This window comes from Astyanax mexicanus, chromosome 13, assembly GCF_023375975.1.
Source record: "Astyanax mexicanus isolate ESR-SI-001 chromosome 13, AstMex3_surface, whole genome shotgun sequence".
NCBI classification, from domain to species: domain Eukaryota; kingdom Metazoa; phylum Chordata; class Actinopteri; order Characiformes; family Acestrorhamphidae; genus Astyanax; species Astyanax mexicanus.
The window spans coordinates 51,765,001-51,787,500 of record NC_064420.1 but is presented as its reverse complement, the minus strand read 5'-3'; the positions used below and the strand labels follow the sequence as shown (position 1 = coordinate 51,787,500).

The window sequence follows — 22,500 nt, the reverse complement described above, 5'->3', positions numbered from 1 at the left end:
ACTCCCACTGCCTCTTGCTCTCACTTGCGCTGTCTCTCGCTCTCTCATGTTGTCTCTCGCAGTGTCCTGCGCTCTCTCACACTTACTCGCATTGTCTTTTGCTTTCTCGCGATGTTTCTCGCTTATGTGCGCTGTCTCTAGCTCTCACTCCCACTGTCTCTTGCTCTCACTCACTCTGTCTCTCGTTCTCTTGTGTTGTCTCTCGCAGCATCTTGTGCTCTCTCGCACTTACTCACGCTGTCTCTCGCTCTCTTGTGCTGTCTCTCACTCTTTCTGACAGTCTCTTGCGCTGTCTTACTCTCTTACTTGCGCAGTCTCTTGCTCAGATTCTATTATACTTAGATAAAAACACACTCATACAGTGAGGAACAGCAGCAGGAGCTCCTCAGATAAAGTGCTGTTCGCATTTCTCTCCAGGCAGGACGGAACGAGACAGAGCTGAGCTTTTTTTTAGTGTGTTAGCTTATTATGCCAGCTGGCTAGCGTTAGCAGGTGTGCTTCTTTGGTGGTTCTGTTCTACTCTGCAGCGCCTCTAGTGGTGTGGAGGTATGTGAAAAATGCATGCTGGTTTTAAGTTCCCCGCCGGTATAGCAGATAAACTGATATACGAGTACTGGATACTGGTGGTGTTATCTGTAAAGTTTGTGTAAGTGGGTCAGCAATTCTGTTTCAGTAAGTTTGAGAGTCCAGACTGACATCTTTATTCTTCTTACAGAACTCAACCCTCAGATCTCTCTCTCTCTCTCTCTCTCTCTCTGTGTTTGTGAGAGGGGGATTAAGTGGAGAGAAGCTTTAAGGAGAGGCAGAGCGACTGTCTTTCTCTCTGGAGCTGTAGACGGGTTTGGGTGTATCTGTGGCTCTGTTTGGCTTTACATATATAATCTATGATATGGATTCAGTATATTTAAAAAGGACACTACAGTTATCAGGATCAATAAATGATTATAGGTTTATTCTGATATTTATTGATATTTATTGATCTACACGTACAGTAGTAGTGTGTAATGCATGTGTAATTAGAGCTGGGTATCGAAATTTGATACCAAAAAGGTACAGGCTGTAATTTGATGCCTATTTTCGATACCTTGCATAAAATTTACCAAACGCACAGAGTGCACACAGCGAGGCAACCTGATGCACACAAACTCTCACTCGCACTCTCTCACGCTCTCGCGCTGGATCTCGCTGTCTCTCACTCTCTCACGCTGTCTCCCTCTCTTACTCGTGCTGTCTCTCGCTGTCTCTTACACTCTCACGCTGGATCTCGCTGTCTCTCGCTCTCTCGCGCTGGATTTTGCTCTCTTTATTGCTCTCTCTCGTGCTGGATCTCGCTCTCTTTCTCGCTGTCTCTCGCTCTCTCTCGCGCTGGATCTCGCTCTCCTTCTCGCTGTCTCTCGCTCTCTCTCGTGCTGGATCTCACTCTCTCGCTCTCTCTCGTGCTGGATCTCACTCTGGATCTCTCTCCCTCTCTCACTCATGCTGTCTCTTGCTCTCTCTCGCGCTGTGACGGTATGAGAATGAGATTACTCGTGTCAGCTGTTGAATAAAAACACTGTGTGGGAATAATTAGCGCTTTTTGTATTTTTTGCTTACAATTTAAAAAAGGTATCAAAATATATTGTTTGGGTATCTGGATCGATTTCAGTATCGAACATTTATAAACGATACCCAGCTTTAGGACCAGGCTGATGGTTGTAACCAGGTTTAGGGTTGGGTTTGATTTGTTGAGGTTTAGGTTTGGAGGGGTTAAGGTAAATATATATTAAATATATATATTATTAAATGTTGAGTAAAGGTAAGTAAAGTATCTGCAGAGCGTCTGAACGCTGCTCTGGGTTTGCGGTTTATTGTTTTTGGTGAAAGTGCTGAACGGGTTTGTTTTAAAAGTGGATTTTCTCCCAGCAGAGACAGACCCGTACCTCCACTCGTCCCCGGAGACCCCAGTCCTCCCACAGTGTAAGAGTCCTCCGCCGTGCTCCTCCTCCTCCTGCTGCTGATAATGCTGTTTTTTGGGGGTTATTTATTGTTTTTGGGAGTTTATTTATTGGTTGTGTGGTTTTGTTAGCATGTCTGGGTGAAGGGTATTGGTTCTCCGGGTGGTGTGTGAGGAATGCTGGCGTGTGATTGGTGGATTTAGGTAGTTAAACAGCTGTGGGTTCAGTAGTTGTGAAGGTTCTGCTGTCTCATCGTGTTCTGCTCTCGCGCCGGACGCTCGGCAGCTGGTGGTTCTGCTTCTCTGCTTGTTTGTGTGTTTTTTCGCTTAGCTAAGCAACTTTACCAGCTTTCTCTCGCTGTGCTGTCAATCTCCCGCTATGCCCCGCCTCCTTCCCACCTTGTCCCCACCCCCTGCGGTTCTGTACCTCAGTCTGGGTCTTCCAGTCTCAGGAACTCACTGCTTCTGCAGGTCCATAGAGTTTTTCTTTCAGGAATAATTAGCAGTGGTTAAAAGTCATGCACTAATTAAAATCTTGTGAGAGTCTGATTTAAAGACTGATGTCCCTCAGCGTCCGTTACGTAACGGTCCGGTTCGGTCGGGCGGTGATGTAACAGGTGTCTGTCTAGAGATCGTGGTTAATAACGTAGTCTCGTCTCCTCTCGTCTCATCTCGTCTCCTCTCGTCTCCTCTCGTCTCGTCTAGTCTCTTCTCGTCTCATCTCATCTCCTCTGGCCTCGTTACGTCTCATCTAGTGTCGTCTAGTCTCCTCTTGTCTCGCCTCGTTACGTCTCCTCTCGCCTCTTTACGTCTCCTCTCGTCTCATTTCGTCTCCTCTCGTCTCCTCTCGTCTAGTCTCTTCTCCTCCCGTCTCATCTCGTCTCCTCTCGCCTCGTTACGTCTCCTCTCATCTCATCTTGTCTCCTCTCGTCTCGTCTAGTCTCCTCTCGTCCCATCTCCTCTCGTCTCGTCTAGTCTCCTCTCGTCTCATCTCGTCTCGTCTTGTCACATCTTCACCTCGACTGGATACCAGTGGACGGTGTTTAACTAGTCTGAGGCAGGTGGCATGAACTTGGTGACGGCCAGCTGATCTATATGCACCTTAAACCCCTATCTGGACGGGATTTGTTTCTCAGGGTTTCCACGGAGATCCACGTTAAAAAAACACAACAACGAGTGGAAATAGAGGAGCTACTGAACAGCGTTATGTGATGTTAGTGAGTTTTTTAGTCACATGACATCACATAAGGCTGTTCAGTAGCTCCTCTATTTCCACTCGCTTTTGTGTTTTTAAAGTGGATCTCCGTGGAAACCGTGGCACGGCCAAAGTGTAATTACGGTGCGCGGCAGTGGACAAATATCTATTTTATTAAAGGCGAGGAGACGAAACTCAGAGATGTGCGTCCGGACGGGACTTAAATTACCGGAGGAGCACGGAGTTCAGAGAAAAACAGTAGATAATTCAGCCTGTAATTTTCTCAGAGGACGTCTGAGAAAAACACGAACATGATCGTTCTGGACGGGAATAAAATCACAGAGGATAAAAACCCCCATAAAAGAGATTTAAACTTTAACCCAGAACCCCCTGAGATACTAATCCCATACATATAGAGCTTTAGACATGGAGCAATTTTTACATTATAAAAGTAGTGCTGTGCGATATGGCGATAAATATCGTGGGGATGATATTGTGAAAAGTGTTTATCGTGCTACTTACCTTCTATAGTCTCTATCATTTCTACAGTAATTTCATCAATTATTCATGTAAATATATAAAGTAGGCTATGATGAAATGTATGGGCGTGGTCACTTTGCATAAACTGGGTTTATATAAGTGATAATAAAATAATCTTCACAAAAAAAGCTTCATAATGTGTTTTTTGTGATGTGAAAAAATATTAATTGAGTTTATTTGGATAACTCAATTTAAATACCTGTATAATTACGAAAATAATTAGCTACTGCATCTACCTCATCTGTTTTTATTTGATACATATATATTGCTGCACTAAAAGGTAGTAATTCTCATTTGTGAAAGTTGGGTTTAATGCTTTGAAATAAAGCTGGAAAAAAGTAAGCAATGATATTATTTTGTCATATTATTCGAAGAATAACTGAAAACATACTCAAATGTGGTAAATCATGATATATATAATTATCATGATATAAAAAATTCCATATCGTGATATATGATTTTTCCCATATCGCCCAGCACTGTATAAAAGACTAATTTCTCACAGTAAAGTAGCACTCGCTCAGTTTTTCAGTAACATTTATCACAGTACAGTAAAGTATTGTATCGTATCGTGTAATTGAGGTTGAACATCGGTCAGTGTGCTCATGGCAGTGGAATTGGAGCGAGGCCGGATCGTGGGTCTCAGTGTGAACACGTCCTAAAAAACTGATTTCCTCAGCTAACGGCTAACCCGGCTAACCCTCGTATAACTACCGGCTTCATCACAGAGCTACAGATCCAACGTTCAGCCTCATTTCCCTCAGAAAATTTCTATTAAACTGCGTTTTCTTTTCCTTTTCTCAGATTGAAAAGATCATGACGTTAATCGGAGCCGGCATCGACTTCTCCAAAGAGCAGGAGGGCGGAGCTTCAGGTAAGTTCTCCAAGTTCTGATTCTCTACTAGAACTTTAATGAATTGTTTTCTAACATTTCATATAAATCTTGTATTCATACTGTTTTATTATTTAATATAAAATGCATTATATAGCCAACATAATCAATTGTAATTACAGGTTTAGTTTTATGTTTGAGTAAAATGAACATTGTTGTTTTATTCTATAAACTACAGACAACATTTCTCCCAAATTCCAAATAAAAATATTCTCATTGTCACAAGCACAAGACGAGTTTAGGAGCGTTTGCAATGGGAAGCAATCTTATACACATGTTGCTCAGTGCTTAAAAGACTTCGTCTTGTAGTCCTTCTAGGCTCAAAGCTCCCTCTTCATCTCTATCTATCGAACTGATTGCCAGTATTTACTGGTGCTGTAGTCTGTCTCTGTTATTGAGCTTTTAAGAAGGATGACAAGATTGAAGCATCGCTTTATTTACTTGTAGTTGTGCTCCATACCTGGCAACCTGGGGTGTGTAAATAAGAATAAGGTTTCTAGGGGAATGTGCGCTGTTTCTATTTAGCCCTGCTTTAGTTCACTGGATTAGTGATCTCTGAAGAAAAAGGTTTTGGCTCTTGCTCATGAATATTCATACATGAAAATATATCACCTCTTAACCCTTAAACTTTACTTAACGTCAGACTTGAGCGGCCTTCAGCCAAGAAATGACCGGTGTTCTGTCGAGTTGTGCTCCCTTGTCAAAACGTGCTTCCCTAGTGTATATTTAAGGTCTCTGTAAAAGGCAGAATCGACTGGAGATCCGATTTAAACCTATAGTTACTTACACAAGATAGTTAACGCTAACTAACTCTTTAAACAGAGCTGTAAACAGAACTGTTAGCTTCTCCTTAGCTATAGCTCTTAATGCTTTAGCTCCGGTTTAGCTCCGCCTGTGGGTGGTCCTGGGCGGGGCCATAAAGTCACTGGTTGACTTAGACACCTTAATGTTTCTGTGATCAACTCGTATTTCTGAGGATTTCTTTTCTTAGCTACTGCAGACAATGGAGGCTGAGAAACAGTTTCATGTGCAACATCATAACTCAAAAAGTGTATTTTATCAGAATGAGACCTTTAAGAAAATAGAATATGTGCTGTTTTTTTAAAGAAGCTCCAGATATCAGTCGTGGTCTCTCGGCTGTGAGCTGATGAGATGGTTGGTACTCGTTGTGCTCTCTAATGTGATCATTTAAAGCTAATAAAAACATGGCTACGCTTTTGCTGGTCCTGAACTCCGGGAGTGTTCCATCACTTTAGATGAGCTAATAAAGATCTCGCCCCTGCCAGGCGGGCGTTAATCACCGGCCGCGGCGCGAGAGCGATGTCTCGGGATTATTAAACAGGCAGGACTTTCATCCTGAGAAATATTACTCAACACTGTTCAGATATTTTGACAATAATGTACGAATATTTTAGCGTCAGTATCCTGACAGTATTGTACTCTACTGTACTGTACTGTGCTGGCTCTCTGCAGGTGTTTTATACCTGTATTTATTGCTCTACCTTTGTTTTCTAAAGTCTATAACAGATTAAAGGTATTTTTATTGTAAAGTATTCCAAATGCCCAAATCAGAGGCTGATTTTCCACTGCAGGGCTAAACTGAGTTTAAAATACTAAAGTAAAAGTGTAAATGTACTGGTTTCAAAACTACAAAAAAAAGGAATGTAAGGAGAAAAAATAAAGCCATTAAGGGTGTTAATACCATAGCAACTATGGATACCACAGCAATAGTAGTAATCCATTATCCAACCATAGTAATCATGGATGCCAACACCGGGTAAAAAAAAATATTGGATACCACAGCAACCCTGGTTCTTACAGCAGCCATGGATACCAGATAAACACTGCATACAGAAGAACTGCAAGATACCCAAGCAGCCCTGAATACAACAGCATCCCTGGATACTCCAGCAACCATGAATACCACAGAAACACTGGACACCACAGCAACCATGAATACCAGAGAAACACTGGGTAGAGCAGAACGTCTAGATACCAGAGTAACCTTGGATACCACAGAAACACTAGACATCACAGCAACCTTAGAAACTACAGCAAGCCTGAAAACCAGATAAAAACTGTGTAGAATAGAATTGCAAGATACCAAAGCAACCTTGGAAACTCAGCAACCACGGATACCATAGCAACCATGGATGCCAACAATAGGTACAGGAGAAATATTGGATACCATAGATAGATAGATTTTGGAAATTTTGGATTCACAGAATTCATAGAAACCCTGTGTACCATAGAATCACCTACAACCCCAAAGACACTAGAAATCACTGAAAGTTTCAGTTTTACAGTGTTTGGTAAAGAAGTCTGAGTTCTGGAACAGAACCGATAACACAGTTTATATTATTTATATTGTACATATCTTTATATTAATGTTTATATTATTGACGTAGCGCCGCTGGAGCAGACCCGTCCGGCCTGTGCCTTTAAGTAGAGACAGAGTTGGAGCTGTGAGATCTGATCTGATGAAGGACAGCGAGACTCTGGAGAGTTAAATCAATGCAGGCCGAGACGTTGGGCCGTGGTGATGGATGACCTTGGTTAGTGGTGGGACTGGTGGTGTTTTAGCTGCACTGAGAGGGGAGGAAGGACTGAAGCTGAGTAGTCTTGCCATCACTGATTTAATGTAGAAAGTGTAGTCACTGTAAAGTTGTCCAAATGTTATTTATATTGATATAAGTTTGGTGATATGAGATTAGCAGTTTTGATTTTGTGGGTACATCACAGTTCTGCTAGATAGGGGGTGGGCGATATGGCTCTAAAATAATATCACAATATTTCATGGTATTTTCATGATGGCGATACTCTTGGCGATATGAAAAAACACTGAAAAAAAATTCACTACTATACTGCAACAGAATTAAAATTGACGTATGATGTGATGTTTTAACGGTTCTACTAAAACTGTTGGAAACATGGACTGGTTTGCTAAAAAGCACCACAGTTCTTTTAGGTCTGAACAGAACTGGTTCATAAACTAGTGGGTAGAGCAGAATTTCTAGATACCACAGCAACCCTGGATACAACAGCAAACCGTGAATACCAGATAAACACAGCTTAGAGCAGAATTGCTAACCCTGGATACTACAGCAACCCTGGATACCACAGCAACCATAGATACCAGATAAACACAGCTTAGAGCAGAATTGCTAACCCTGGATACTACAGCAACCCTGGATACCACAGCAACCATAGATACCAGATAAACACAGCTTAGAGCAGAATTGCTAACCCTGGATACTACAGCAACCCTGGATACCACAGCAACCATAGATACCAGATAAACACAGCTTAGAGCAGAATTGCTAACCCTGGATACTACAGCAACCCTGGATACCACAGCAACCATAGATACCAGATAAACATAGCTTAGAGCAGAATTGCTAACCCTGGATACAACAGCAACCCTGGATACCACAGCAACCATAGATACCAGATAAACAAAGCTTAGATCAGAATTACTAGATACCCCAGTAACCTTGGATACCACAGCAACCATAGATACCAGATAAACACAGCTTAGAGCAGAATTGCTAGATACCCTAGTAACTCTGGAAACCAAGCAAGGAAAACAGAAACACTGGGTAGAGCAGAATCTCTAGATACCACAGCAACCCTGGATACCACAGCAACCCTGAAAACCACAGCAACCCTGAATACCCTGAAAGCACCATGTTTCTTATAATCTGGACAGAACTGGTTCAAGAACCAAAGTTCTTTTGTTGGAAAACCGCTAATTGTAACGAACTGAACCATGATGTTTGTGTACTTTTGTGTACCAGTTATGCATGTTAGCATATAGCGCTACTGTTACACCAGTTACACACATTAGCACATTAGCGCTATGCCCTGCTTCACAGATGCAGCTTGTGTAAACGCCTGCATTGATTTTGAGCGGGAGGGAACTGCTCCGTGACTACGCCTGATATAGACAGGCTTTAAACAGACAATGACTTTGCGTTTGATACAGCCGGATCAATATCACTCCAGCGGAGGACAGTGGATGGACAGTGCGGAGCGTCCCTGCTCTGTTCACTAGTGTCTTCGTACTAAAGGGTCTGGAAGCGCAAGTCCTGACGACTCTGAGTCGTCAGAACAGTCCTGAGTACCTTATCGAGTTCTGTCTCTTCCTGCTGGGTTTTTGACCCAATTATGATTTGTTCTCTCTGCATCGACCCAACTAGAGAACTGATCTTCCTTCTGTCCCACAGACACCCAATCCTTATGACCTCATTTCCTGTTTCCTTAAGGCACCCTAGTTGGAGACATGTTCTGTTGTTGGAGGGCTTTCTGTCTTGTCCCTCTGTTGCTCTGAACGGTCTTGTTTGAAGCGTGTTTCAGGGTTTTCCCTGTTTCGTTTTTAATTTAATTTTTGGCTATTTCAATTTGATTTGTAGAATTTTAGGTACTTAAGGATTAAAGTGACATTCGTACATTATCTGATGCAACTTACAGCTTACACAGAGGGTTACAGGAAGGTAATATACATAAGGATGGGAGTCTGAAGGTAGTACAAGTGTAACAGTACACAGAAAACGTGGTTCAGTTTATTGTTTACAATAAGAAAAATATAATGAATGTTCAGTATGAATAGAATTCACAACAAAATACTTAGGTGGACAACTTGGCTTGGGAATGCCCACACCAGTTTAAGTTGTGAGGTGTTGTCTGGTAGCTCCTCTCTTAAGACCCCCGACTTGACTTGAGTGAGTCAACAGTGCAGGGCCGCTGCTAAGGTTTTGGAGGCCCTAAGCATAACTGGTCAGGCCCCCCCCCCCCCCCCCCCCCCCCCCAAAAAAAAACAAACAAAAAAAAACACACACAAACACAAAAAGTTTACGCAAAATTTTACTATTTATTAAAATGACACATGTAACTGTGAATATTTACAACGTTATAAGTAAGGCCAATAACAGTGAAGAACAGCACAAGAGTACTATTTATAATGTATAAATAATAAATGAAACGATGCATGTCTATTTTAAGCAGTGGACACGTCACGTTTATATTCGTGGTGTATTTATATCAGCCTGTCAAAATCTATAGAGCTGTCTGATCCTGCTGTCATACAGACCATTTGGATAGTGCACTGACGGCATTAGTCAATAGGTAGGCTACTCTGTTTATTAATTTTTTATTAAAGTCACTAAAAATCTTCAAACTACACTACTACTATTTGCAAACGTGCCACGTGCCTTGCAATACCCAGATTAGTTTCTAGTTAAGCGTTTAAAGCTACCAAATCAGCAAAGCCAACGTAACTAGCTCAGGCAACACCACTGAACATGAAGTAATCAAAACTATTTAAACCTTTATCATCGAAGTTACTCACCAGAAAGGGATGCATGGGCCTCATCTTTCTGCTTCTTTTTCTTCTTCTCAGCTCCAGACTCAAACCGTCGCTTCATAGTTGAATTACCATTTAGTAGCAACTTCGCGCGGTGAACTTGTCTCCTGCCAAACTCAAGTAGCGTTGCTACTTTAGTCAGGACTAAGGTTGCCAGATAAGTTACGATTTTTCATCCTATTTGTTTATTTTATTTTAAGTTTTTAACTTACACAAATATTGCACTGGACAAGTTTTTGTATAGAATGGCCACATACACTTTAAAAATGGTTAAACATGCGCAAGATTTAGCGCCTCCATGCATTTTTTGATTATTTATTTGACTGGAAAATGTCACATCTGGCAACAACCAACAGAGCAAACCGAGCCGTGCCATTTCAGGCAATAGGGGTGGGGGCATTATATTATGCACAAAAATAATAACGTGCCGCTTTTAAGTAGTAGAGTAGGTGCCCCATGCAATGTTTAAAGACAAAAAAGATGAGCGTATCATAAATAATTCACATTGGGTTTTAAATTGAATAATGTCATAATTTCAACACATTTCATTCTCAGTCAATTTGGCTCCCTGCAACTGCAAAATGGTTGAGGCCTAACGCTGGCTGCGTTGTCTGCGTATGCAGAGCGGCGGCCCTGCAACAGTGCAATAAAATCCAGGCATGATGTGTAGAAGTTGCAGAAAATTATTTTATTATGTTAATTTGGAACACAGCACTTTTTTTTGAGACCCATCACAATGTCCGACTAGCACAAGTGTTGGAACACTGTACATGGTACTTTGGCCACATAGATTTTTGTACTAAGTTGCACCTAAGTTTGACCCATCTTCTCCAGTCCCTGTAGAAAAGAAGTATTGCTTATTATTATTTAAAGTTTTCTTTAAAGTATTAAAAAATCTCGTCTCGTTCTTGTGAATCTAGTGTTGTCTTGTCTCGTCTCATGAGATGAGTGTCTCGTCACAACCCTAGTAGAGACAGTTGCTTCAACAAAAGCATGATAAACTCTTTTTGGTACTCTTAATTCAGAAAAAAACAGGAAACCAGAGTGTGCTCAAATATTTTTGTTTGTTTAGTTGTTTTATGCTACACTTACCATATACGCTTTTGTGTGCTTAAATTAAGATTTAAATTGGAAGTTAACCTGAAAAGAAATGACTTGACTTGTACTTTCTGTGCATTTTGAGACTTGGCAAGCGTCTCTGCTGGGCGTCGGGAAACCTAGAACCTAAGTTTGTAAACTTCATTTGTTCCGGAGCATTACAGAACCTAAGGGTTTAACGCTATACTCAAAGTATCCGCCCGAACCTGTGGGTGTTTGCATAAAAATATGTACTGTGTGTTTTCCCGTTTAAAGCACTGCTTGGTGTTTGTATACATTTTGGCAATCCTGCTGCAGCGCTTTGGCAGCTCCTGCTGTGGTTTGCAGTGGTGTGTGTGGAGAAAGGTACTGAAATATTAATGTGTGTGTTAGGGGATGAATTGGATTGCCCTGCAGCATAGTAATCAGCCTGTATGGGTGTGTGTGTGCACTTATGCATGCTCTTTTATAGATTATCAATCAATGATGTCAGCGATAAAAGGAACTCCCCGAGACAGCTCTAACCCGCAGGGCGGTTCTGTTGACTGTGACGAAGACGACCTGTTTATTTATGAGATCGTGTGGAGATCTATCCACGGAGTACCTTCCTGTTTTTTTATACTTGCTGTCTTTGCTTGTGGGATAAGTGTAAGAGAGAGAGATGGAGGTAGAGAGAGAAAAGTACCAAGAGAGAGAGGGAGAGAGACAGAGAGGAAGGGAGGGAGGTGGCGAATGGATATAAAAAGGTAAAGCGTCAGGATTTGTTGAGCGGAACGATAGCTTGATTCCTGAGACAATGAAAACCAGCCCTGCGGTACCTCTGAAGGGGAAAGAGGGAGGGCAGCAAAGAGGGAGGAGAGAGGGAGGAGAGAGGGAGGAAAGAGGGAGGAGAGAGGGAACGGAGGATGGGCGAATGAGAGAGCTCGGCAGGGAGACCGAACAGAAGGCTGCAGAGCTGAATTGACTGGAAGACAGAGGCTTCAGCATCTTCGGGATTATACACAGTGACGCTCCTCACTGCTCGAGCACCGTGACCGAGCCTGAAGCGATCGTCCGGAATAGAGATTAAGTTTCGCACGAATTCGAAAGGAAAAGCGTCTCTAAATCACCTCCTGCTTGGGATCACTGATAACTGCACTGCAAAGCTTTAGGATTCTGGGATTTGCAGACTGTGGGATTTGCTTGTTTCTTGGAATTTCTAGAAAGCCTTAACCTGACCTGAGGTCTCAAGTGGGAAAAGAAAAGTACTGAAAGTTCCTTTTGGGACGTTTCCTTTGCTTTTTTAAGGAGTTTCGAACATGGAAGGATAAGTCCCTGCATTTAGTCTAGTTAGTCCTGGTTTGCCCTGGCTTTGAGGCTTGAGAAGTTTGGGAGGTTAAGGAGGTGTGTAAGGGTTTGTAGTGCATAACAAAGCTGTGCCTTTATCACAAAACTCTTCAAAACTGCTTCTAATATCGTCCCGATCACAGGAGGCTTGAGGTCAGCTGTTGTTTTTATGTAGCCATGCTCTCTTTCTATAGCTGAGTTATTAACTTTGAAAGTATCCTGCTCTGACAAAAGGCTTGTGTAATTGGCGCTGCACCCCAGTGCCAGATACCAGCTGTTCCGATCCGTGGGAACCGGCCCAGCGCTCTACGCTTTCCGGCACGTTATCAAGCAACTTATGCACCTTTTGATCAAGAACAGCGCTGAGCAAATTGGGCGAATGCAAGTCATGCAAGCTGGGCTACTTTAAGCTCCCAGCAGAGATTGAATCAGGAATCCTGTCTGCACGCACTTAGAATGAGGGGAGCTGGCAGCTGGTTAGATTTAAGAGTTTCCAGGATGCCGTTAAGAACCTTGTGCTTATCTGTGCCGACTCTCGACTAGAGAATTTAGTCTCTTGCTTTTGCTTTACGAGACTCTGAGACTTGTAAGAGGCTGTCGGCAGCTTTTTTTTGTGTTGTAACTCAATCAGTGTTTAATTAGCTACTATAAACCAGAGTCTTAATTGCTACTCAGGGAGCGTGGCTCGGCCAGCGTGGCATGTCCCGGACGAGCCTCCATTCAGCGGAATCTGCAGAGACGGATGCTTTGATTCGTCTGCAGGACTCTGTCAGGGGCAGAGAGAGAGATGGATGACGTGGGTCTTGCTGTTGGCCTAATAACCTGCTTGCTGGTTTCCTCAAAGCTCTGCAGACTCAGGAGAGACCCACCTCCAGCCTGCTGATGTTTATTTCTTCGCCTGTCCGTCCGCTGAGGTCTCTTCTCATTAAGTAAACCAGTCGATTAGAGAGTGTGCTGGAACCTGGATCTGCAAGCTTGCTCTTTCTGAAAGGAGCCAATTTCCTGATTTTGAGCAGCCAGAGGATTTCGTGGGACGTCTTCACTTTTTTCTGCAGACTGCTTTGTGACTCGTCTGGATGTCGATAACCTGCACAGTCCTGGAGTAGGAATAAGCGATTCTTTAGAACAGTTTCTTGAATCACGTTCTGTTGCAGATCTGTTGTTTTCTGACTTCTCTGTATGTTTTTTATGCAGTTACAAAGATTTTAAGGATTCTGGGCTTGGTCTAAATTCATTTCCTTTACTAGAAAGCCTGAGGAGTCAAGATCTGCAAGCTTGCTCTTTCTGAAAGGAGCCAATTTTGTGATTTTGAGTAGACAGGAGCTATCAAAGGACTTCTATACTCTTTTTCTGCAGACTGTTTTGACTCTTGTTGACTCCTGTGGATGTTTAAGTTGTTATAAAAATCTGAAACCGTTAACCTGCATTACCCTTGACAAGAAAGCCAGAGGAACCAAGACCCACCTGCAACTTTGCTGTTTCAGAAAGAAACCGATGATTTTGTGATTTTGAGCATGCAGGAGTTATCAAGGGACTTGTAAACTTTTATTTGCAGACTGTTTTGTGACTCATGTGGATGTCTTTTCCTTGTTTTTAAAAAAAAAAAAAGAATTCTGGTATCAATCTTGAACTGTTAACCTGTGTAATCCTGGACTAGAATGCCATAAAGACAAGGACCTGCAAGATTCCCTTTTTGAAAAGTAACCGGTCTCTATAGAAAAGCTTTCTGGATCACGTTCTGTTGCAAATCTGCTGTTGTGTGACTCCTCTGGATGTTTTTTGTGCAATTACTGATACTGGTCTTAATCTGAAACTGATAATCTTCACAATCCTGGATTAGAAGCCAGAGGAACACGGATCTGAATGCTTCCTCTTTCTGAAAAGATAACAGTTTCTATTGGAAGAGCGTTTCCTCAAACACTTTCTGATACAGACTGTTGTCTTGTGGCTCCTGTGGATGCAGTTCTGTGGAATTATGAATCCCTGGACTATAGGTTTTGCTCTAAAACTGAAATGTTATTTAAATGTTTAAATGTTATCTTATTCCCTAACTCGATTGAATGTAATTATAAAGGTTTAAGCTGTTTAATATAAAGGCTTTTGGTCAGTATCCTCAATCTGGCCTTAATCGAACCCCAATAACTTGCGTCAACCTACACTTTTAGATCTTTAACAATTTGCTGAGCGATTATTTTCCCAAAACCTCAAAGTAAAATCTAGACCCCAGACCACAAAACTCCTAAAACGTACTGTGTTGCACAATGTCCTGCTTTAAAATACCTGCTGTTGGACACTCTTTGAACACCTGACCATCAAACCCAGAGCCTCCCAGTAAACTACCGTGACCCATACTTGTCCTTTTTCTTTTTTTCTCGTGTAAACTCTCGGGCCGTACTGTGCCCCTATATCCACCGGGACCCTGTCGCCCCTGCCCTCCTGGTGCTTATGCTCCCGGCACTGCTGGCCGAGGATGATGTGGCAGTGCCACATGACGTCCTCCGGGTGTCGATGTTACCGGCTGCGGGGTTTTTCCCTGCTCAAGCGTTTCCCTCTGTCGGCAGGTGGGGTCAACCGGCTTCTGGACCAACCGGTGGGCGACTGGCTGGAGCATGTGGGACTGCCGCAGTACGAGAGCAAACTGCTACTGAACGGCTTTGATGACCTGCGATTCCTGGTGAGTGGACAAAATGCATGCACGACTGTGTATAAATACATACGCAACTGTATAAAATGGATCACAAGTATACAAGTACATGCACAAGTGTACAAATCAAATGTACAAAATACATGAACAAGTGTACGGACAGATGCACAAGTGTGCGAAACACATGCATAAGTGCACAGGCACACGAACAAGCTTATAGACACATGCATAAGTGTATAGACACATGCACGATTTTGCTAAATACATGCTAAGAATGTACAGGCTCATTCACATGTGTTCAGAATATATGCATGAGTGCACAGAATACATGCACAAGTATACAGGTTCATGGACCAGTGTACAAAATGCATGCACAAGTGTACAGGCTCATGCATGAATGTACTGGCTCATGCATGAGTGTACAGAATAAATGCACAAGTGTACAGACAGATGCACAAGTATGCAAAATGGTCACACAAGTGTACAGGCTCATGCATGAGTGTACAGAATACATGCACAAGTATACAGGCTCTTTCACATGTGTTCAGAATATATGCATGAGTGCACAGAAAAAATGTACAAGTATACAGGTTCATGCACAAGTGTACAAAATACATGCACGAGTGTACAGACACATGGACTAGTGTGAAATTGGCATGCACAAGTGTACAGGCACATGCACAGGTGTACAAAATATATTCACAAGGATGCATTAGTTTGCAAAATACATGCACAAAAGTACAGGCTCATGCATATATGTTAAGAATATTTGCATGAGTGCAAAGAATACATACAGAAGTATACAGTTTCATGCACAAGTGTACAAAAAGCATGCATGAGTATACAGACACAAGCACGAGTGTGTAAAATGCATGCACAGGTGTACAAAATATGTTCACAACCATGCATTAGTTTGCAAAATACACGCACAAATGTACAGAATACATGCGTGAGCGCACATGCATGCATAAAGTACTAGTACTGAAGCACTAAATATATATGCACATGTTCCCAGGTGCATGCACGAGAATTTTAAATGCATGCATATGTTTATGCAATACATGCAAAAGTTGTACAGGCACGTGCATAATTGTGTAAATTTACAACAAATATTATTTTTCTAAATTTAAAGCAAAAGAACAAAAACACCTAAACTAAAATTACTGATAATATAGGAATAATAATCAAAGCAACATAAATAAATAAATCAATAAAATAACATAACTGGATGTGATGTAATATCAGTGAAGGGGTCAGCAGTGTGAGTGATGTTATTGGACAGTGTTTCTCTGAACGTCTCTGATGTTCTCTGTCTGGTACCGGCTCTAATATCCCCTCAGCGGTTCTGGATCTCAGTAGGTTCTGTGATCTCATCCCTCGGCTCTGATTGGCTGTAAATTTTAAGAAGGCTGTTTCTCCGGGGCCGGCGGCGCCGCCGTCACTCGAGCGCTCGCTCTTGATCTATATTAGATGTAGCATGAATGAATGATCGTCTCTGCAGTGATGGAATTACAGACCTTACAGACTGCCTTGTCTACCCCGCCAAACGTACCTAATTATCCAGTCCACCTTAAATAATGCAGCGCTTACATTCAGGAGCCTGAGGCTTTATACAGTAACTGCTGCACCATTTAAGGTGGAACAGAATTACAGTACAAACCAGAGGAACAGGAAACTGCAGTGCTAATTGGTGGGGTATAATGCTCCATTATTTGTTAGCTCTTTTAACTCTACTGCTAACTAGTAGGGTATAAGCGGCTATTATGCTGCTACATTAGCATTATAGCTCTAGTGCTAATTGGTGGGATATCATTTTTCATTACTGTTCAGCTATATTTGACTCAATGCAACTGTGGATAAAACTACCTCCACCATGTTTGAAAGCTTTACTTTATACTGGCTAGCTCTCGCTATGAGACTGCCTCGTCTACATCACCTCTCACTCTAAATGTACCAAATTATCCATTCCACCTTAAATAATGCAGCGCTTACATTCAGGAGCCTGTGGCTTTATACAGTAACTTTTGCACCATTTAAGGAGGAACAGAGAATTTCAGTATAAACCTGAAGAACATGAAACACACAGTGCTATTTGTTAGCTCTTTTAACCCTACTGCTAATTAGTATATATAAGTGTCTATTATGCTGCTACGTTAGCATTGTAGCTCTAATGCTAATTGTAATAATTGGTGGGATATTATGTTCCATTACTGTTCAGCTGTGTTAGCCTGATTGCAACAGTGCTAATCAATAAATTAGCCCATTAGTTCCAGAGCTAATTCTGTGGCTATAAGCTTTCATTATAGTTTAGCTACGTTAGCCTTGCAACATCAGTGATAATCAGTGGAATACAATCTTCCTTTACTGTAATCTTGTAGTTCCATTGCTAAATGGTGTTGTTCAGTGGGCATTAGCATCTGCTATTATTTGGCTATATTCACCTCAGAGCTTCAATGCTAATTGTTTTTTTGTTGTTTTTTTTACATTAGCCTTGCTTAAACTAGCTAATTTACTGCATTTTATCCAGTTCTTACTGTGAGTTGTTGTAGATGATAAAACTACCTCCACCATGTTTAGAAGCTGTACTTCATCCTGGCTAGCTCCTACTTTGCTCAGTAATACCACCAAGTGTAGATTCAACTACTGACAAAATATTTGAGGAATGTTTTTATTGTAAAGTGTTTTTTGACGTTTTTGGTGGTTCTGATGAGTCCAGAGTTGGGGTTCTGGGTGGTGGGGTGGTCCAGCAGAAGGTGGTTGAGCTGATGAGGCTGAATGCGAGCCGTTAGCCGTTAGCGGTGTGTTTACCCTGAGCGCTAATGTAGATTGATGTGTTGGGGATGGTGCGCTCGGCTTGCCTGGCGAGGGTCTGGCTGTTATAAATTACTCCCCACGGCTAAGCCCCGCCCACCTGTAGTGCTGGAGTAATGAGCTGGAGGCCGGAGCTTCTGCCGGCGTGACCTTGTGTACCAACCGAGCATCTATAACACCTTACACTGGAGCTAACACGCTAACGGGGCTAACATAACAGTGGAGGTTTACAACACACCAGTTAGCTTTGTGCTAATCGCATGAATGCTATAATATCACTAACTAATCCGATCATACCTGAAGTTTTACATTTTAATAGTCAATAGTCAATATATACAAATGCCTGTATTTGAATGTTTATTCAAACAGGAAATCAGAATTCTATGCTAACAGTATCATTAGCAGCTGAAGGCAGTTTGTGTTGTATTATCTAGAACCGCAGTGTTCCGCGCGGTGGACGCACCGTGGCCGTGTGAAGGTCAGAGCTCACTGATTGGCTCGGTGCCTCTCTGCATTTTACCTGATTTATATTACATCATCTGAGCATGCTCAGTACAGCTCCTCCATCTGCCCGTCCACACGCCAGCCTGAGATTCCACTCACTGGCCACTTTATTGGAAACACCTACTAACCCCCTTCAGACAGCCTGTAACTGTTATTTAATTTATTTATTTTGTCCTTTTATTTATCCAATTTTCTGTTTTACCTTTTAACCTTTTATTTATTTTATTGCCTGTTTTACTTTTGGCCTTTTACCTTTTTATTGAATTTATTTCATTTTATTTCTATTGGTTTATTTTTGTTTGTTTTATTATTCTAATTATTTATCTCCTTATTTTATTGCTTTACATTTTAGCCTGTCCACTGACCCTTTTATTCTGAATTATTTTAACTAAATAACTAAATATTATATTTTTTGCTTGTTTTTCTAAAGCTTTTACTATTTATTGTTTTGTTTATAAAGTTCCTTATTGTAGATCACATGGTTAAATACTTAATTTAAATTTTAATTATTCTTTTTATTTATTATTGATAATTGATGACAATAGTGTGTGTGTGTGTGTGTGTGTATTGCAGGGCAGTAATGTGATGGAGGAACATGATCTGAGGGAGATTGGAATCTCAGATGCGTCTCATAGGAGGAAACTTCTGTCTGCAGCCCGAACTCTACCAAAGGTACAGTAACACACCTGAACACCTGAGCACCTGAGATCCTGAGCTCCACCTGCATGTATTAGCGAGTCTCCACCCCTGAAATTTGAACTTTTAGTGGAAATATGACTGGAAGGTCACGCTAAACTGGGCACTTATTTACAAATAAATTGCCAATAAAAAGAGGTTTTTGGGTTGGAGATCTGCGTATGCGCAGGAGCCGAAACAGTCCCAAGAAATAACAGATTTGTACGCAAAAATGTGTGATTTATTTCTACACAGATCTTTCACTACAAACTATTTAATGATAAGTTTAAGGATAATTTGACCTTCAGTTTTCAGTATTTTGGTGTTGTAAAGGTTCCAGACGAGTGAACTGACTTGCCTATATAAGGACTATGAAAGAAAATCGTCACTGCAGTTAATTTTTAACCACTAGGGGGCGCAGTCTATATGTAATTATTGTTTTTGTGTATGTGTTTAGGTGAAAGCTCTGGGATGTGATGGAAATACGTCTCTCTCCTCCTGGTTGGACTCTCTGGGTCTGACGGAGTATCTGCACAACTTCCTCACCAGCGGCTACCGAACCCTGGAGTGCGTGAAGAACCTGTGGGAGCTGGAGATCGTTAACGTGAGGAGACGCACCTTATAGCAGTTTAGCCCCGCCCATTAATTAGCTCCACCCACGTCACATTCTACTCTTTATATATATTTGTGTATGTGTGTATATATTATATATATATATATATATATAATTGTGTATGTGTGTGTTTAGGTATTAAAGATAACCCTGCTGGGCCACAGGAAGAGGATAATTGCATCGTTAGCGGAGCGACCCTACGAGGAACCACCGGTTAAACCACCACGACTCTCTCAGATTAGAGTAAGTACCGTAATCTGTTGTACCCGTACTGCTCTGTAATTAATCTACAGTTACAGTAGATACAGAATCACCAGCACTGTAATCTGTTGTACCCATACTGCTCTGTAATTAATCTACAGTTACAGTAGATACAGAATCACCAGCACCGTAATCTGTTGTACCCATACTGCTCTGTAATTAATCTACAGTTACAGTAGATACAGAATCACCAGCACTGTAATCTGTTGTACCTGTACTGCTCTGTAATTAATCTACAGTTACAGTAGATACAGAATCACCAGCACTGTAATCTGTTGTACCCGTACTGCTCTGTAATTAATCTACAGTTACAGTAGATACAGAATCACCAGCACTGTAATCTGTTGTACCCGTACTGCTCTGTAATTAATCTACAGTTACAGTAGATACAGAATCACCAGCACCTTAATCTGTTGTACCCATACTGCTCTGTAATTAATCTACAGTTACAGTAGATACAGAATCACCAGCACTGTAATCTGTTGTACCCATACTGCTCTGTAATTTATCTACAGTTACAGTAGATATAGAATCACCAGCACTGTAATCTGTTGTACCCGTACTGCTCTGTAATTAATCTACAGTTACAGTAGATACAGAATCACCAGCACTGTAATCTGTTGTACCCGTACTGCTCTGTAATTAATCTACAGTTACAGTAGATACAGAATCACCAGCACTGTAATCTGTTTCACACATAATGCTCTTTTTTTACTTCGTCTCTCAGTGTCCAGAGCTGATGTCTCAGTCGTCCTCCCCCGTCAGTCACTCTGAGCTCTACACACACCGATCCATGGACCCCCTGCTTCCCCCAGGGGATTCTGGGAGGAGAAAAGGCGGAGACTCAGAGTATGACCTGTCATCGAAATCCAGACCGCAGGTGCCGACCAAACCCCACCACTTAGCATTGATGCTAACTGCACTTATTAACTCTTCCATTCCACCTTAAATGAACAAATGTTGTTTGGAGTTGCTGTTCTGTTTAAGGTGGAATGGATATTTAGAATAATAAACTAGAGTTAACTCTATTTAATTTTTTTAGGAGAAGTATGAAGAACGTCCTCCAGAGTCGCGGTTGACCCTCCGCCCCCCCAGCCTGGCAGCTCCCTACGCCCCCGTACAGAACTGGCACCACCAGCCCGAGAAGCTCATCTTCGAGTCCTGCGGCTACGAGGCCAATGTGAGTCTTTACAGAATTAATGAGTAAAATGTGCAGAGTCATTACTGCTTTATTACTGAGTCACTGAGTCATTACAAATTATGTGAGTCATTGCTGAGACATTACAGATTATTTAAGTTACTAAAAATAATCTAAAGTGTTACAACAGTCATTTAGGCATGACTGAGTCATTACAGAGTTATTGAGTCTTTACTGTCATTACAGAGTCTCTGAATCTTTACAGAGTTAATGAATCTTTACAGAGCTAATGAGTCTTTAGAGAGTTATTGAGTCTTTACAGTCATTAAAGGGTCTCTGAGTGATTATAGAGTTACTAAATATTTACAGTCATTACAGGGTCTCTGAGTTGAAAAAGTATTTTTCAGTATTTTTAGTATTCAAGTATTGATACTTTACAGGCATTACAGAGTTATTGAGTCTTTACAGAGTCATTACAGGTTCTCTGAGTCTTTACAGAGTTATTGAGTCTTTACAGAGTTAATGAGTCTTTACAGAGTTAATGAGTCTTTACAGAGTTAATGAGTCTTTACAGAGTTAATGAGTCTTTACAGAGTTAATGAGTCTTTACAGAGTTATTGAGTCTTTACAGAGTTATTAAGTCTTTACAGAGTTATTGAGTCATTACATGGTCTCCGAGTCATTACAGAGTTATTGAGTCATTACATGGTCTCCGAGTCATTACAGAGTTATTGAGTCTTTACAGAGTCATTACCAAATTAAGAGAATTAATTAATTACTAGGTTGAAAGTCAGTGAGTCTTTACAGAATCATTACGGGATCTCTGAGTCATTAGAGTTACAGAGTCTTTACAGAATTCGTAGTCACTGAGTCTTTACAGAATTCTTAGTTACTGAGTCTTTACAGAATTCGTAGTCGCAGAGTCTTTACAGAATTCGTAGTCACTGAGTCTTTACAGAATTCTTAGTTACTGAGTCTTTACAGAATTCTTAGTTACTGAGTCTTTACAGTATTCGTAGTTACTGAGTCTTTTCTCTGCAGTATTTGGGTTCTATGCTGATTAAGGATCTGAGGGGAACCGAATCGACGCAGGACGCCTGCGCTAAGATGAGGGTAAGTTTGGGTTTTTAAAGACAATTCTTTATTTCTTCGTAAGATTCTTTTTCAGCTTGAGCTAAACTAAGACTCAATACTGTACGAAACTTCATTTCCTACAATTCTTTACGAACACCAATCACAGCACTGCTCATTAGCATGTTCTCTCTCTCTGGGTTTCTCAGAGATCTACAGAGCAGATGAGGAAAGTTCCCACCATCGTTCTCTCCATCACATATAAGGGGGTGAAGTTCATCGATGCTGCAAACAAGGTACGAATTCCCACCAATCCTCCCCCAACCTGCACCACCCCCACCCTCTGCAGCTTTAAAGCGATACTTTCCCACAGGTTCAAAATGATACTTCAGGATTAAAGCAATACTTCTACAGGTTTAGGATTAAAGCGATACTTCTGCAGGTTTAGGATTAAAAAT

At 41.5% G+C, this 22,500-nt stretch overlaps 1 protein-coding gene and 1 long non-coding RNA gene across 10 annotated transcripts in view; both read left to right on the top strand.

Annotated features, from left to right (window-relative positions):
- LOC103037471 (ankyrin repeat and SAM domain-containing protein 1A-like) overlaps positions 1-22,500 on the top strand; it is a 97,033-nt gene that overhangs the window by 61,323 nt on the left and 13,210 nt on the right. For 6 of the 9 annotated variants that reach the window (XM_049486489.1, XM_049486487.1, XM_049486486.1 and 3 more), the window contains 10 exons: positions 1,903-1,956; positions 4,473-4,542; positions 14,887-14,999; positions 18,858-18,956; positions 19,417-19,563; positions 19,708-19,815; positions 20,561-20,713; positions 20,876-21,013; positions 22,013-22,084; positions 22,252-22,338. In XM_049486489.1, coding sequence (XP_049342446.1) covers positions 1,903-1,956; positions 4,473-4,542; positions 14,887-14,999; positions 18,858-18,956; positions 19,417-19,563; positions 19,708-19,815; positions 20,561-20,713; positions 20,876-21,013; positions 22,013-22,084; positions 22,252-22,338 — 1,041 coding nt within the window. The remainder of the gene's footprint in view (positions 1-1,902; positions 1,957-4,472; positions 4,543-14,886; positions 15,000-18,857; positions 18,957-19,416; positions 19,564-19,707; positions 19,816-20,560; positions 20,714-20,875; positions 21,014-22,012; positions 22,085-22,251; positions 22,339-22,500) is intronic. The other 3 variants (XM_049486492.1, XM_049486488.1, XM_049486485.1) reach the window with 2 other exon arrangements.
- Positions 22,455-22,500, top strand: part of LOC125806773 (uncharacterized) — a 772-nt gene continuing 726 nt past the window's right edge. Inside the window, exon 1 of the long non-coding RNA XR_007441614.1 lies at positions 22,455-22,484. This is a non-coding gene — a long non-coding RNA (uncharacterized LOC125806773). The remainder of the gene's footprint in view (positions 22,485-22,500) is intronic.